Here is a 16,029-nt window from a genome sequence, read left to right as displayed (position 1 = left end):
GGGGTTTGGCCCAATGTTTCCTGCATGTAAGGAGGTAGTATGGTCTAGAATAAGCAAACTGGTAATGATGAGGAGCCTGGATCTACACTTCAGCATGGAACTGGCATGTGATCATCCGACATATATTTCTTCTTGCTTTCTTAACTCTAGCCGGGGGGTTTTCAGCAGTGCTGGTCCCTTAGGACCGACACATGAAGGCTCAATTTTTGTCAGCAGACTGAAGGAGGGATCACCTTTCTTGCAGACAGTTGTGGATGGGGATCTGTCAGTGCGCACATTCTCTCATGGGAAGCTGTGAAGGAAGAGAGTTTAGGAGCTTCAGATTGCAGTTCTAAGTTCATATTTGGGAGGGAGTGCTGCTCCTCTGCTGGGACCAATGCACAAGGGATCTCCCTGGCCCAGATCAGTGCGAGGCCTCACAGCCTTCTCCAGGGCTGTGTCCAGACTCAGGGGTTTTTTCGAAAAAAGTAGCCTTTTTTCGAAAAAACTTCACCTGCGTCCAGACTCAAGCTGCGTTCTTTCGAAATTAAATCGAAAGAACGCGGCTTTTCTTTCGATGGAGGTAAAACTCATTTCACGAGGAAGAACGCCTTCTTTCGAAAGTTTCTCTTTCGAAAGAAGGCGTTCTTCAATGTAAATAGGGCTTCTTCGAAAGAGAGCATCCAGACTCACTGGATGCTTTCTTTCGAAAAAGCAAGCTGCTTTTTCGAAAGTTCAACGTGCAGTCTAGACGCTCTCTTTTGAAAGAGGCTTGCAGTCTAGACATAGCCCATGAGATGTTTCTTTAGATGAAGCTTAAGATTGACCAATACTGCACTTTTCAGAGACATGCAAAGCATCCAAGCAGTAAAGGCAGTGTTGGAGATCATCATTCACAAAGAATGAGACACAATTCTTACACATTGGGATTCTGGGGATAATCCCAGATCATGGTGAGGGAGTCCCCAGTACGGGGACTAAACAGCTATATTAACTATGCTCTAAAACTCTAGCTACGCTAATATAAATCAATCTACATGTTTGATCAACAGAAAAACAGCAGGCACCTGTGGACACAGGGATTCTAGTTCTGGTGAGTGAACTGAAGAGGCACCAGCTCACACTGCCTCTTATGACCTTAGTCTTGAACACGAGGAGATCTACTGAGCACATGCAGACCAATGGAAACTGTTAGAACTGGGCGCATGCCGTGCGTGCCTACCTACGTTCAGAATACACGTGGGGTCCAGCACTTGAAGAAGACTCAGCAGGTATAAAAAGTTTAATAAATCTTCTCCCAGCATGTGGTATTCACTTGAAGAGCTTGTGACTGATGCAAGATAAACACTTAAAAAAATTGCCGTGTTCTGGTATCTGCGCTTGCTAAGAAAGACCTGCCCAGCAGTTGCCTTTCTTTTATTTTCTTTTTTTACAACCTCACATTAAAAATAAGAGCAAACAAAGCCAGTCTACAGTGAGAATAGAGACGTCAAAGTACAAACGTTTAAAGGAACACTCGCTCCCCTAAGATCTTGCCATTCAAAGTTATTGACTGAATATACAGTGACTATCCCCTCGGGATCTGAACGGCACCGTGGTGTTATTGGTAGAGCCCCCAGGCAGGTATATGTCAGATCACTCAAAAGAGTGTAAATGGCAAATGTTGCCTACACCCTCTCTGCCCCACCACACATTTTGAAGACACCTGGGAATCATTTGCAAGAGGCCAATGCTGGTGAATCTTTGAAGGAAACTCATTGCTTTTAACAAGGTGAATAATGTACCTGTTCCTCAGTTGGGAGCAAACATTGCAGAGGAATAATTAGAAACTATTTGACCTGGAACCCACATGCCCATTACTGTGGTATTTTTCCACCCTACTTCAGGTGAAGCAGAAGATGGGCTGGACCCGAAGGAGGAGAGGAGGAGTGGCAGAGCAAGCACTTACTTATAAAGGGACGTAAAGGGCACTCTCCCCACAGGCTTTGGAAGGCAAACCTGTCCTGCCTGAAGGATGCCTAAGTGTGGGGAAGATTCCAGCTAACATTGGCTTTCCAGTTGGGAAGAGGCTACAACCCCTGCGAGCTCTTGCACTCTGACAGCCACAGCACAACTGAGCTACTTGCATCTTGTACCTGTACCACTTTTCCTTTTCATCCAAGCAACTTTATTCACTAGATCTCCTCCTGCTGGAGAGATCCATTGCTCCACTTGAGCAGGGAAGGAAAAGAATAAGCTCACCAAAATGGGAAAGGTGAGTGAGAGTTCACTGAAACTGTTGCTATTTAAATATCTAGTTTCTTCTGCTAAGCTATAAGAACTGGAATTCATTTGATACATTAATAATGTATGTAGGTTTCAAATGGTTTGTTGTATCCATGCATGCTAGGACCGGAGAAAAATCGGTCAGAAATGCAGATTATTTTGCTTCATAAAGATGGGAGATCGAAGTTGTTCTCTCTCCTTCACTCTATCTTTGCAACCCATAAGAACAGAGAAGGGGAAATACTGGTCAGAATGTCTCCTTTGTAAATGGATAAAGGATCAAGCCAATCTGCGGAGGTCTGAGAATTCAGGGTTAAAAAGAGGAACCTCAAAATCTCTGTGGGAACTAAAAGGAGATTTTGTTTAGGATTAGCTTTTATTGATCTCCGTGAACCTTCTCTCCTATATCTGCTAAAGTTACTCTAGTCCAGAATTGTTTCCTGCTCTCCTCTCTTCATGGAGACTTGAAAAGGTGGGCAAATATTTGGTGGCATTAGGAAAGGAAGGAGGAGCGGGGAGGATAACTCTGATAGATAACCCCAGCTTGTGTATCTTTGGAAAAGCAGCAGAGAGAGAACTCATAACAGAGAGCCTTTTTCTGTGATGTGTTTGAGCAAACTAACTGTAATGCTCTAGAATTGGGTGTTTTGGGAATTCAACTCCTCAAAATATCCATGGGGCAACTTCTTCCCCACTGCATACTCCCAATCTGTTGCCCCCACACACATCTGCCTAAAAATAATAATTGAAAAGGTCAACATTGCAGCATTCCTCAAATGCAAGTGCACCAAGGGGTTGAAATGTGGTTCAACCAAGGGGTTGAAATGTGGTTCTTTTTGGTAGCTTTTAGTTCAGAAATATAATCATTAATATTTTCTGATGCGCCTAACATGATACACACCCATTATTTTAGCTGTCGGGCTTTGTATTTTTTTAATTAAAGCGTTCAGCTTTAAACAAATTTGCTGAGATTTTGTCAGTGTGGCAGTCCAAACATGGAAAACTGTCTTGCCAAAGTTTCCATATATGTATGAGATGCACGTTTCATGCAAACATAGCCAAGTGGAACAAGTCATTACCTGAAGGTCAGCCAATAAGTATGATTCAGTCTGAAGCTCAAAAGATTAATCCCTAAGGAATCCAGTGAGAATGGGGTCAGCTAATAGCTCTTCCAGGGAATGGCATGCAGTTTACAGAATAATTATGATCTGGAATTTTATGATTATAGAAACTGGTAAATGAACAGCACAGGAAACCTGTTCTTAACTCTGGGCTATTAAGAAAATAGCTTATCAATAAATCTATGCAGTTAAATAGGTTTGGCAGCTTTTCTACTCTAGGGATTGCTATTTAACTGCTGTCTATACCCTGCAGAGAACTGGCAAATACTGGGTGAATAATTCACCAGCTTTTGCTCAGATTTGTGCTCTGTGCACAGAGAAACAGAGATTTCCCAGTATTCTGTGAACAAGAGGGTCAAACTAGGAGTGCAGTTTTTGCTTCAAGGTATCACTATGGCTGTGTCCAGACTCAGGGGTTTTTTCGGGAAAAGTAGCCTTTTCCCGAAAAAACTTCCCCTGCGTCCAGACTCAAGCCGCGTTCTTTCGAAATTAATTCGAAAGAACGCGGCTTTTCTTTCGATGGCGGTAAACCTCAATTTACGAGGAAGAACGCCTTCTTTCGAAAGTTCCTCTTTCGAAAGAAGGCGTTCTTCAATGTAAATAGGGCGTCTTCGAAAGAGAGCATCCAGACTCACTGGATGCTTTCTTTCGAAAAAGCAAGCCGCTTTTTCGAAATTTCTCCGTGCAGTCTAGACGCTCTCTTTCGAAAGAAGCCTGCAGTCTAGACTTAGCCTATGTGGCCAAGAGGCCAATTTGACAGTGCTGCTAATTATCATGATTTTATCCCAAGTGCTTCAATATTAGAATTTTTTTTCTTAAAGCACAAGCTCTTGGAGTCAGGTAAATATGAGAATCTTAGCTTTTATTTGGAAAGAACAAGTTAAACATAAAATCACAAACCTGGAGAGGCTCCCACATTTAAAATTTAATGATTTCAAGTCAATCCTCATGATTCTTATGTGATTTACATTGGTAATGAATCTTGGGCAATGTTTTTACCTTTAGGGCTACATCTTCAAACTAAATTGCTATATCTCTACTGATGCTTCTGGATCTATGGCAGTTTGCACCAGCTGATGATTTGGCTGCTGCTGGGGTAGTGTGCATTGATGCTATTGCTATTGAAATTTCAGGCAAAGGACAGTACCAGGAACTGTTCCCAGGAGGAGGAGACTACAGCCACCTCAAACATGGAAACCTCAGAGGTTCTGATTTGCCACAGTACTTCACTGACTTCTGCTAGCTACACTCCCTTATGATCGCATATTAAGTGCAATTAGCCCTAACTTGTCTTCTCATTTCTGATTCTAGAAAGGATCTGACATTTACTCAGTCGAGATCCATGGCATAGAGGATCTAGAGAAAACAGACAAGGGAGATGAAGAGGAAAAATATAAAGATCTGAAAGGAAACAAGAAAAAAAGCAAGAAGACAGATGACCTTAAGAAAGAACTGGACTTGGTGAGTGTCCTGGGGGAAGGAGTTGCTAATCTTGCTCTTATTGACAGTGCGGGATCAAACTGATTTGAATAAATAGAACAATTCTTGCAGAAATTAGTTGGTATTGGAACTATATCTGCTCTATTACCAGCACTTCTCATCAAGTGTGCATTTTCCTAAGTGAAGTGATTATAGCAGCATTTTACCATCATCTCTTTGGGTAAGGTTCCACTGGGACAGAGTAGACTGACAAATATAGAAAGGCAGAAGCCAAATCTCTCAGTTCACAGGGTGGTGTTATGTCTTAAAATTGCATACCAGATTGAAGTGCAACTTAATGGCCATGGTCTAAGCCTCAGTTTTTCCACCTGCAAAATGGGAATAAGGATGCTATCTTCCTTTATAAAAAAATATACTATTAAGTATTAGATAAGAGTTAGACACTGTTACCATTTAAAGGACAGTGGGTTCCCATAAATGTGTTTCCAAGGACTCCACTAATAGCACTATTTACGTGGTGCTTTCATCCTTCAAAGGTCTTTACCAACACCAAGTAACTAATTTTCAATGTCCAGCCCCTCCAATGAAGTGAAGGAGTATTATTATTTTCATTTTACTGATGGAAAAACGAGGGCACACAGAAGTTAATTAAGACAACCATGGTGATAGAGTGGCAGTATGTCAGAGCCGAGATAAGAGGTTGAGAGCGCTTGGCTTTTAAGGTTGAGATCAGAATGCTACACTCTGGGTAAAACTGTCAAAAATTCCTAAGTAACTTAGAAATCTAAGTTCCATTTTCAGAAGTGTTTTTAGATTCTGAAACTCAACCTTTGTAAATGGGACTTGTTCATTTCTGAAAATGTTATCCCATGTTTCTCTCCAAAACCAAAAGTAAGTCCACAAAATCCCTGTTAGATTGGGTCTCTACCATGCCTAGCAGAAGACCCCAGATCCATGACTAGGATACTTTGGTTCTACTGGAGTACAAATAAATAATTTCACCCTAAAAACCTAAATTTCAAATAGGAGGAGATGGAAACATTAATAATCTCATTAACGGTCATATTTTAACACAGCGGATGTAAAAAAAGTATCCCTTTATAGTCCAGAAAAGGAGGAAAGTATCATTACAGGATGTGTGGGTGATGCCATTTGACTCCTTGTGGTCTTTGGCCATGTTAGCCTCCCGGTGACTCAGTTTCCCCATATGTAAAATGGCTATATGCTTACTTCTCATGGATACTGTGAGGCTTCATTAATGCCTGCAAGCTCTCAAAGATGCTATACAGAGGAGAAAAAAAGCCATCCTCTCCTCTTGGAGAGTATACAGAAGGACCACGTGAACGGAGAGGCAGCTTTGTTGTGGCCCATGTATCAGAGCAGTGCACTCGTAGCAATCAGGGTGCTTCCTGGGTGTCAGGATGAGGGCTGACAATGTGCATGCAGAAGAAATCTATGTGATGCTTTGTTCCTGCAGACGGACAGACAGCACATTCTGTTAGCTAATATGCTGACTTTGCAACTCCTCCTACTCTTTTAAATGGTTCAGTATTGCAGGGAACTGGGGACAAACTGCTATTACATTAATGGGTAACCAAGATTTTCTGGTCTGTCTGCCAATCTTGAGAACATCCCTTTACGGCAAGCATTTAAAACACACATTCTGTTTCCTGAACAGTATCTGTTTGATCTCTATACTTCCTCCTTCCTTCATGCCAATTCCGTCTCTGTAGCTACACCCAAAATTATCCCATAATTATACCAACGGGATAGCATTGTGGGGAAAGGAGAAAAGTTGTCAAGTCCCCTCTCTCCTCTCCCTTTCTACCAATAACCTTCTGCTTCCAGCTCCAAGATTGCAGTGCATGACAGCCCATGAGACATGTTACTGCTACTGTTCAGACCCCATTCCTATCAGACAAGGGCAAAGATTTTTATTACACCGAGACACTTTAGCATGCTGACTACCGTGTGTAGGGTTTCGAGGCCTACAGCATCTGAGGATTTTAAGACTAGGTGTCTACCTGAATGAAACAGAGTTATCGTCACATCCAGCATCACACAGGATATGTCTACACTACACTCAGAGGTGTGACTGCAGTATGTGCGCACAGCCCTAAGCTAGCTTTGATTGAACTAGCCTGCTGTAACAATAGCAGCGAAGCCGTGGCAGTGCAAGCCAGCCGTGCAAGTACCCCAGGCAGGATTATGTCATGTGCTGTCCAGGGGGCTTCCTTAGACCCAAATCCACCCAACTGGATCCAACCCTGAGATGGTCAAGTTGTTTTCCACCCTGACCCTAAATCTTCCCTCCACACTTGGATCAGCACTGCCACCACTTGTTGTCCCCGAAGTTGGCATATTGGTGGCGTCATGTGCCGATGGCTATGGGTCCTGCTTATGTCCCTTGCTCCACTGTGTACATGCTGCAGAATAAGAGGCATTGTGACACCTGTGTGCACCCACAGCACAGCGAGTATGAGGGTGGCTTGCAGGAGTGAACATGTAGCTTTCTGCTCAAACCCCACAGGCAGGAGGAGAAGAGCTGACCGGAGCCCTCAAGGGTTGGAATGTTTTCTGGACCTGGCTCCAGCCACATGCTTGTAGTCAGGCCCTGTCAGTTTGCAGGGCTTTACTGCAGTCACACTTCACATTGCCATGCAGACATGCCCGAAAAAGAGTTGTTCTGTTCCCGTGATAGGCTGATTTGGAGGAGGCCGGGGGGAAAGGAAGTTACAGAAGTTCCAAAGAAACGTGAACACCATTTCCCGATGCTAATTTGTGTTCCGCTTGCTCTTTAAATCTGACCGTCTGAAAGCACTTCAAGGAAAAATCAGTTAAACCGCACACCACCTCTATTGGGCTTGGGACACCCATTTCACATATGGACGGGTACAGAGCAGTGACATGACTTGTGCAAGATCACACAGTGAGTGAATGGCAAGCTGGAACTTTTAGAACACTCAAGTGGTAGCTTTTTGGCCACAGCCACTCAGAAGAAAATGGAAATTTTGATAAATTGTTTGCAGCAGGGAAGGGGGATTTGAAAAAAATAATTCCTTGATCATCTCTAATCTTGTTATGCTAAACCAAAGGACTGCATGGTGTCGATTTTTATATATAGGTGACTCCTATCACTATAGTGTCTGATCATCTGTCAGGTATTTCAAGTAGTGTTTAAGATGATGTGAGACCTGGAAGCATAAAAGGGGAATTTCCCACTCCCTCGTCCCGGTATGCAGCCCTGCATAATTAGTTGTGTGTGTTACGGGTGTGGTTGCTTTCTTTTGAAGGATCAAGCATTTACCATCACTCTTTGAGGCATAACACCATATACAGTACTGGCAGCTGGACCAATGGCCAAAAACCCAAGGCCATTGAAATGCTTCTCAAGCCAGAAATACTGATACTTTCAGACCCACTTTTAACTTTCACACATTCCACTCACTTCCTCTGTCTCCTCTTTTGGCTTTCAGGATGACCACAAACTCAGCAAAAACGAGCTGGAGGAAAAGTACACTACAAGCATCACCAAGGTGAGTGAGTCAGATATGAGCAAGGATCAGTGTGAATCTAAGAGCCTTAGTTCATCTGTGGTCTCAACCGAAATGCACTGAGGTCAGTGGAAAAGCACTGATATCAGCTGGCTTTCGAAGAGCCTCACAGTCATCATTAAAAACAAAACAGAACAAAACATTTTACTGGCAGGATATGCTCCCAATAGATACTAAAAAACAGAGATCAGAACAGATCATTTGAAGGGAATCTGAGCATTTTAAATCAACACTATTGGAAAGCCTGAGCCCAGTCTCCGGACATTATCTAAACTTTCCCCGAGTCTGAGAGAGTTTGGATCAGATATTCAGAATCAGAGGTGTCTCTGTCTGAACAGATGGCATCAGTAAAGTCATGTAGAATCATAGAAATGTTGTGCTGGAAGGGAGTTCAAGAGGTCAGTCCCACATCCTGAGGCAGGATTAAGTGACCTAGACCTTGACTGATATTTGTCTAACCTGTTCTTAAAAACCTCCTGTAGTGAAGATTACACAACCTTCCTTGTTAACCTATTCCAGGGCTTAATTAACATTACAGTTAATGTTTTTCCCCCCGAATATCTAATCTAACTCTCCCTTGCTGCCAATTTAGGTGATTACTTCTTGTCCTATCTTTGGTGGACATGGAGAAGACTTAATCACCACATTCTATATAAAACCCTTTGACATATCTGAAGGCTCTGAGTGTACTCCCTCAGACTTCTATTCTCTGGAATAAATATGCCAAGGTCTTTCTACTTTTCCTACTGAGCCTTGTTTTCTAAACCTTTTATAATTTACCTTGTGTCACACCTGTAGTCACTGCTGACAACTTTACTTTTAAAGTCCATAGACTTGACCTCCAAATGACAATCACTAGGGCTGTGTCCAGACTCAGGGGTTTTTTCGAAAAAAGTAGCCTTTTTTCGAAAAAACCTCACCTGCGTCCAGACTCAAGCCGCGTTCTTTCGAAATTAAATCGAAAGAATGCTGCTTTTCTTTCGATGGCGGTAAACCTCATTTCACGAGGAAGAACGCCTTCTTTCGAAAGTTCCTCTTTCGAAAGAAGGCGTTCTTCAATGTAAATAGGGCTTCTTCAAAAGAGAGCATCCAGACTCACTGGATGCTTTCTTTCGAAAAAGCAAGCCGCTTTTTTGAAAGTTCAACGTGCAGTCTAGACGCTCTCTTTCGAAAGAGGCTCTTTCGAAAGTATCTTTCGAAAGAGCCTCTTTCGAAAGAGGCTTGCAGTCTAGACATAGCCTAGGAATGCACATGTACATCATGGCATTGATAGTACTTAGAAATGTCTGGCATGGTATGAAATATGAAGTACAAACCCAGTAGTACAGTGTATGTGAGTGTGATGGGGTGTACACTCTCAGAGGCCTCACAGTCCCCCACTAGCCACCAGGGAAGTAGGGGAATTTAATAAGGCCCAAAGAGCCATGAAGACCTCTGTGGACTCTGATACCCCCTGCCTGGAAGGGGACTAGCCTGTGACAAAGACTCAGATGGGGTAATAGAGGGAGGAAGGGAGGACGCTCCGGTGTCACTCCTCTGTACCAAAGCAGACACAACTTGAGAGAGAGAGAAGATGATGCTAAGAAAGAGTTTGAATATGGTACCATGAGAAGCCACGTTGGACAGACTGAACTAACTGAAGGCTGACACCAACTGAGATGTTACTGTAATAGGCCCTGTTGGACTGTGTACCTCAGAAGAGGTTTGTTCATAAACCCACTGACCATGGCTTGGCTGAACGGCTGAGTCATTGAAAACCTCGCTGAAAGATTAATCGACTAGAGAGGATCGTGCAAGCCGTCTAGCAGAGAGAGTGTAGGCACATGCTCCAACTGGACCACCAGAGGCTGCTCATGAGAGATGGGTGGGCCCGTCCCAGTGAATAAATGTGATTACACATAAGAGAAAGATGTTTTACCATTGGACAATGCACAACCGGCCTCTTGCAGGCTTCAAATCAACAAGGTGGCAAAGGGAAACAATAATCCAGTGATTAGGGTTTCTCAAAACTCCAGATTCCAGAATCCATTAAAATATACAGTCAAATCCCTGTCCCAAGGAAGAAGAAAGAGAAACAAAGTTCCAGTTTTCAATCTGCACTATCTGACTCAAGCTTGACAATTCTCTTTGCCTTTGCAGGGTCTCACTAGTGCAAGAGCAGCAGAGATTCTGGCCCGCGATGGTCCCAACGCTCTCACTCCTCCTAAATCCACTCCTGAAATCATTAAGTTCCTCAAGCAGATGGTCGGGGGGTTCTCCCTCCTCTTATGGGTGGGGGCTGTGCTCTGCTGGATTGCTTTCGGGATTCAGGCTGCTCAAGGTGTTCCGTCAGCGTTTGACAACGTAAGTACTGTGTCTGTTAATGGACTAATGGACTTCATGGAGTCTGATTCTTCTCTTTTGGGGTAAAACCCTTTTGGACTTTGTTTTTTCTTTGGCTGGTTCTGGTTGGTTGGTGCAGTTTGTTTATGTTGGAGGAGATGGGATAAATGGGTGTCTAGAGACACAAACAGAGCTTAAACGTGGTAGGTCTTTTTTGTTCATTTTCATGGTGGTTTTACATAAAAGCCCAAACCCCATTTTGAAATGTCATTTAGGCCCTTTTGAGAATGTTATTCTTTATCTGGAGGAAGACATAATAAAAGTACAATAATAAAGGTATTCAGTTACTATCCCCAATCCAATAACTATCAGGAATTATTGGAATTCTTGTGAAAGCACTCATTCATGTGAACTCTACAACCTGATTTCTAAACCCCAAATGGTTCAAAAAGTTGAGATGAGCATCCAGCTATCTAGGTGCAAATCCAAATTGGAGAGTGTGAAGTTCTCTAGCCTTCTAATCATGTTTCCACCCTGACCCCTAGGCAGCTGGCTTGGCTTCCATTCAGACGAAAGAGTCTTACAAAGACTCTTAAAGTCTTATTGGTCATTTGAGGAACCCTTATGGTTGTTAATTCTTACTAACATGCAGGAGCATAGAGTAGAATTCCACAGCTCGCTCTCTCAACCAGTTAAACCAGTTCCACCTCTGACTGAAGAGTTATTTTATCAAATGGTGTTTATTATGATGTGTACCCGGAAGAACAAAAATGTTGTTTTTTGAAACTAACTGGAACCATTTTTTCTTATTGGTCAGCTGTACTTGGGAGTAGTCCTCGCACTGGTTGTCATCCTCACTGGTATCTTCGCTTACTATCAAGAGGCTAAAAGTACCAACATCATGGCCAGCTTCAGTAAAATGATTCCACAGGTGAGTGGAAGAGCAAGAGATCAAGACAGCCAGAGGTTGAAGATTTTAAATGTATTAATGGTGCAACTGGTCTTAGTAAGTCAGTGTTTAGAGTGGGCACCCTCTTCAATAGTGAAGGGATAATTAAGTTGTCATTTTCACTCAATACTGGCTTTGCTCTCAATATTCACATAATAGAATTCAACCCTCAGGGCTTTCTGAGGATGAGAAGCAGAGTCCAGTCTTAGAATACAAAGAGTTGGGAACTCATTTTTCTCCAACTCCATCCTTCACCAGAAGGATCCCGATTTGTCTTGGGCAATTTATCTTCACCTTCTTATTCAATCTCCAAAGCCACCAGTCTGTTTTTTTACTAGTGTAACCCAGACTAGTGTTAACAATGATCAAGACTGCCAAGAGTATGTGGCATTTGTATAAATGTGTATTGCTGCCTGGCATCCTCCCCACTGAGCTGCCAGCGTAGGAATTACTGCTCTGCCAGGTTGAAAATGAATTTAAAGAATTCACCACAATGAGCTGGGAGACAGCATGATTACAGCAAGGAGGAACTCCTATTCCTGTTCCCCAGCTTCGCCTCTCATGGAATTTAATCTTGAGCAAGTGGCAACCTCCCTGCGCCTGTGTACCCGTCTGTGAAATGCTAATAGTATTACCTCCTTTGTAACTCTCTTGGAGACCCTTGCATGAAAGTGCTATAACAAATGCTAAGGCTTATCATCTGACTGTGGTTATTTTTCATTGGTGACTTGCATGGAACTAGGTAGATGAGGAAGAAGAAATGAATTAAGTTGATGTGTAACAAAGGGGAACCAGTCGGGGTGAAATTCTGCCCTGGAGCAGAGCTCAGAGAAGGGCTTAGGTGGTACACAGGCTTATCTGCTCTCTGCACAGGGGTGAATTTCATTCATGGTGAAACAGGGAGGACATGAAGGATGTAGGACTGGTAACATTCTTCTTGTTCTCTTGCGTCACAGCAAGCTCTTATAATCCGAGATGGAGAGAAGAAGGAAGTGTCTGCAGAGCAGCTGGTGGTGGGGGACGTGGTGGAGATTAAAGGTGGAGATCGGATCCCAGCTGACATCCGTCTGATCTTTGCTCAGGGGTGTAAGGTAAACACCAGCTTTTGGATGCACTGGGAATAAAAAAGAATATGTGATGTTTATGCCATTTGTTTCAGAAAGACCATTTGTATAACTGATCAGCCAATAGAAACTCTGGGTTTAAATATACGCTCTGCCTGTGCAGAAGGTCCACTGTGGTGCACGGTGTGCATGGGACATAAAAGCCCATTCCTTATAATAAATCCCCACTTGCAAAAGAGTCAAGGGGAGCATAGAATCATAGAACATCTCTCCACCATACCACAGCCAATCTCCCGTTAACGTGATTTCTCAGTACGTGATGGAAGCAGTGACCCAGAAAATCTCCTTGCAGTGCTGGTGGTAGCGACTTGAGCGATGCTTCCCTCCAAGTCACTAGGAAACACAGTGGTCAAACATATCTCCATGATATTAGGGGCAATTTCCCTGTCAGAGTCTCTCTCAGAGTTTGACTTTGAGATACCATCGGCCTGCTACCTACCACCACAATTGCTTTAGCCCTTCCTTACAGGTGTACATAAATGAGGGTTGCCAACCGCGTGTGTCTTGTTGACTGACAGGTGGATAATTCCTCCCTCACGGGGGAATCAGAAGCACAAAGCCGATCCTGTGACTTCACCCACGAAAACCCATTGGAGACGAAGAACATTGCATTCTATTCTACAACCTGCCTGGAAGGTAACCTGCTGACTGAAGGAAGAGGCCAAAGAAACTGCTTGTATACAGGCACCACATCATGCCTACTACTAATTAACTCTCAATGGTGCTTTTTTTGAGGATCCCCAAGGAGGTTTAGGACAAAGAAAAACAAATTAGCAATTACTGAAAAGAGACGCACCATGCCAACACAAACAAACCTCAAAGCACCGGGCTGGCCCCAGGTCCTACTTAGGATTCACTACCTGCTCTGGCACTAGATATACGCGATAGCTGATTGACTCCTGCTTGCTTTTGGTTTTCCCATCATTATCCTAATTCATGTAAAGTCAGAAATAAATAAGTGCTTCAGATGCTTGAGGAATTTGCACTTATTTTCGGGGAGAAAGCGGGGGGAGAGGATCTAGTGCATATACATCAAATTATTTACTGTGTATTTTATAGTGGTTTGTGCAATGCAGCCTTGATAACTGACTGAGGTCTAACAGTGCTATTGCAATACAGTTAACTAGCACTGATGAAAACAGAGTGCAATATGCTTTTTTTTTCCTGTTAGTTTGCAGATAACTCCACCCCCTAGATTTCTGAGATGAATGACATTTCTGTGAAGTGACTGTAAATAAAAGGTTGAGAAGGGTCCCTAATATGAGGGCTATACTGGCATACAAGATTTATAGCACATTGGGGTCTGAGTCCAGGACTGGAGCTCCTAGGTGTTACAGTACAGGCAGTCCCCGGGTTACAGTCCCTATCTTGTATGTAGGTTTGTTCTTAAGTTGAATCTGTATGTAAGTCGGAACTGGCGTCCAGATTCAGCCGCTGACACTGACCAGCGGCTGACTACAGGAAGCCCGAGGCAGAGTTGCTCTGCCCCGGGCTTCCTGGAATCAGCCGCTGATCAGTTTCAACAGGGCTGAATCTGGACACCAGTTCTGACTTACATAAAGATTCAACTTAAGAACCCCAGGCATCCCCAAGTCAGCTGCTGCTGAAACTGATCAGCGGCTGATTCCAGGAAGCCCGGGGCAGAGCAACTCTGCCTCGGGCTTCCTATAGTCAGCCGCTGGTCAGTTTCAGCAGCGGCTGACTTGGGGATGCCTGGGGCAGAGCAGCTGGGGTGCTGCTGGGTTGGTCCAGTAGCGCCGCTCCTGAAACTGACCAGCAGCGGCTGAATCAGGACGCCTGGGGCAGAGCAGCTGGGGTGCTGCCGGGCTGGTCCAGTAGTGCCGAGGACCAACACTGCATGACCAACCCAGCAGCGCCCCAGCTGCTCTACCCCAGGCGTCGTCGGCCAGAAAAGCCTGGTCTGCTGGGGGGGGGGGGGGGGCGCACTAGCTGCGCCCTCCCCCCCAGCAGACCAGGGAGATGCGGGTGGTGGGACCGCCGAGACGCGCCGCGGTCCCGCCCACATCTTCCGCGGCTTTGCTCCACGTCTCCCTGGTTTGCTGATGAGGGGGCTCCCCCCCAGCAGACCAGGGAGACAGGGAACAAAGCCTCGGAGGACGCTGGCTGTGGGACAGCCGCGGCGCGTCTGGGCTGTCCTGCTGCCCGCGTGCTCCGTGGCTTTGCTCCGCGTCTCCCTGGTCTGCTTTGAGACAGCCCCCCCCAGCAGACCAGGGAGATGCGGAGCAGCTTTTCTCGCCCCGGAGGATGCGGGCGGCGGGACCGCGGCGCATCTGGGCGTCCCACCGCTCCCGTCCTCCAGGGCAAGAAAAGCCCCATTCGTAACTGCGGATCCAACATAAGTCGGATCCGCGTAACTCGGGGACTGCCTGTAATACCATACTTATCGACTACTTGTAATTCTCCCCAGGAACCAATCTCCCACTGTGCTGATAATCTCTTCTTTCCTTCCAGGCACTGCCACCGGCATAGTGATCAACACCGGGGACCGCACTATCATCGGGCGCATTGCCTCTCTGGCCTCTGGAGTTGGGAATGAGAAGACACCCATTGCTATTGAGATTGAGCACTTTGTTCACATTGTGGCTGGAGTGGCTGTTTCTATTGGGGTTCTTTTCTTCATCATTGCTGTGTCCATGAAATACAAGGTTCTCGACTCCATCATCTTCCTCATTGGCATTATTGTGGCCAATGTGCCTGAAGGACTGCTAGCCACGGTTACTGTAAGTCTGCCCAGGCCATTTGTACAGATTTGCTTCTGCTCACACCAGAGTTTGTGTCATTGTGTGCATCACAGTACAAGATGGTCTGGGAAAATAGGTCCAAGTCTCAGGGTTCTGCAGTCTTGTTGACAGAGGATCCCTGATTATCATAAGCCTCTTAATAGAGCTGGGATTGAAACGGGTGCACTTTTCATGAGAAATGGGCTAAGGGTGGAACTATCTACTTAAATCTATCTACATCTGAACTTTGGGGCCTTGGAACTGCCTAGGTTTTGGAAAATCCAAACTCAACCCTTTACCCAGTATCACCATGTTTGCCCACTTCCAGTGTTTGTGATCTTGTAAGCCAATGCAAGAGTGGCTACAATGTCAAGTGTTCATGGGTGACCTCAGGGGAACTCATGCTAGCCCTGAGAAGACATTACAGAGATCTTTTCAATGCCAGAAATGTCCCGGTTCAAGATGGGGAACTCCAGAATTAAGATATGAATCTCAGAGACAACAACCCTGTGCTCACATAGACACACCCTTTAA

At 44.6% G+C, this 16,029-nt stretch overlaps 2 protein-coding genes across 2 annotated transcripts in view; one reads left to right on the top strand and one right to left on the bottom strand.

Annotated features, from left to right (window-relative positions):
• The window catches only part of LOC102452976 (sodium channel regulatory subunit beta-3), a 122,039-nt gene that overhangs the window by 70,961 nt on the left and 35,049 nt on the right, over positions 1-16,029 (bottom strand). The gene's annotated exons all lie outside the window — the stretch shown is intronic.
• LOC102452724 (potassium-transporting ATPase alpha chain 2) overlaps positions 1,946-16,029 on the top strand; it is a 31,193-nt gene continuing 17,109 nt past the window's right edge. The window contains exons 1-8 of the mRNA XM_006116616.3: positions 1,946-2,233; positions 4,677-4,826; positions 8,282-8,341; positions 10,499-10,702; positions 11,499-11,612; positions 12,587-12,721; positions 13,273-13,390; positions 15,227-15,495. Coding sequence (XP_006116678.1) covers positions 2,225-2,233; positions 4,677-4,826; positions 8,282-8,341; positions 10,499-10,702; positions 11,499-11,612; positions 12,587-12,721; positions 13,273-13,390; positions 15,227-15,495 — 1,059 coding nt within the window. The 5' untranslated portion in view covers positions 1,946-2,224. The remainder of the gene's footprint in view (positions 2,234-4,676; positions 4,827-8,281; positions 8,342-10,498; positions 10,703-11,498; positions 11,613-12,586; positions 12,722-13,272; positions 13,391-15,226; positions 15,496-16,029) is intronic.

The sequence above is a fragment of the Pelodiscus sinensis genome, chromosome 26 (genome assembly GCF_049634645.1).
Source record: "Pelodiscus sinensis isolate JC-2024 chromosome 26, ASM4963464v1, whole genome shotgun sequence".
Taxonomy (NCBI): Eukaryota; Metazoa; Chordata; order Testudines; family Trionychidae; genus Pelodiscus; species Pelodiscus sinensis.
This window is presented reverse-complemented; position numbering and strand designations above follow the sequence as displayed.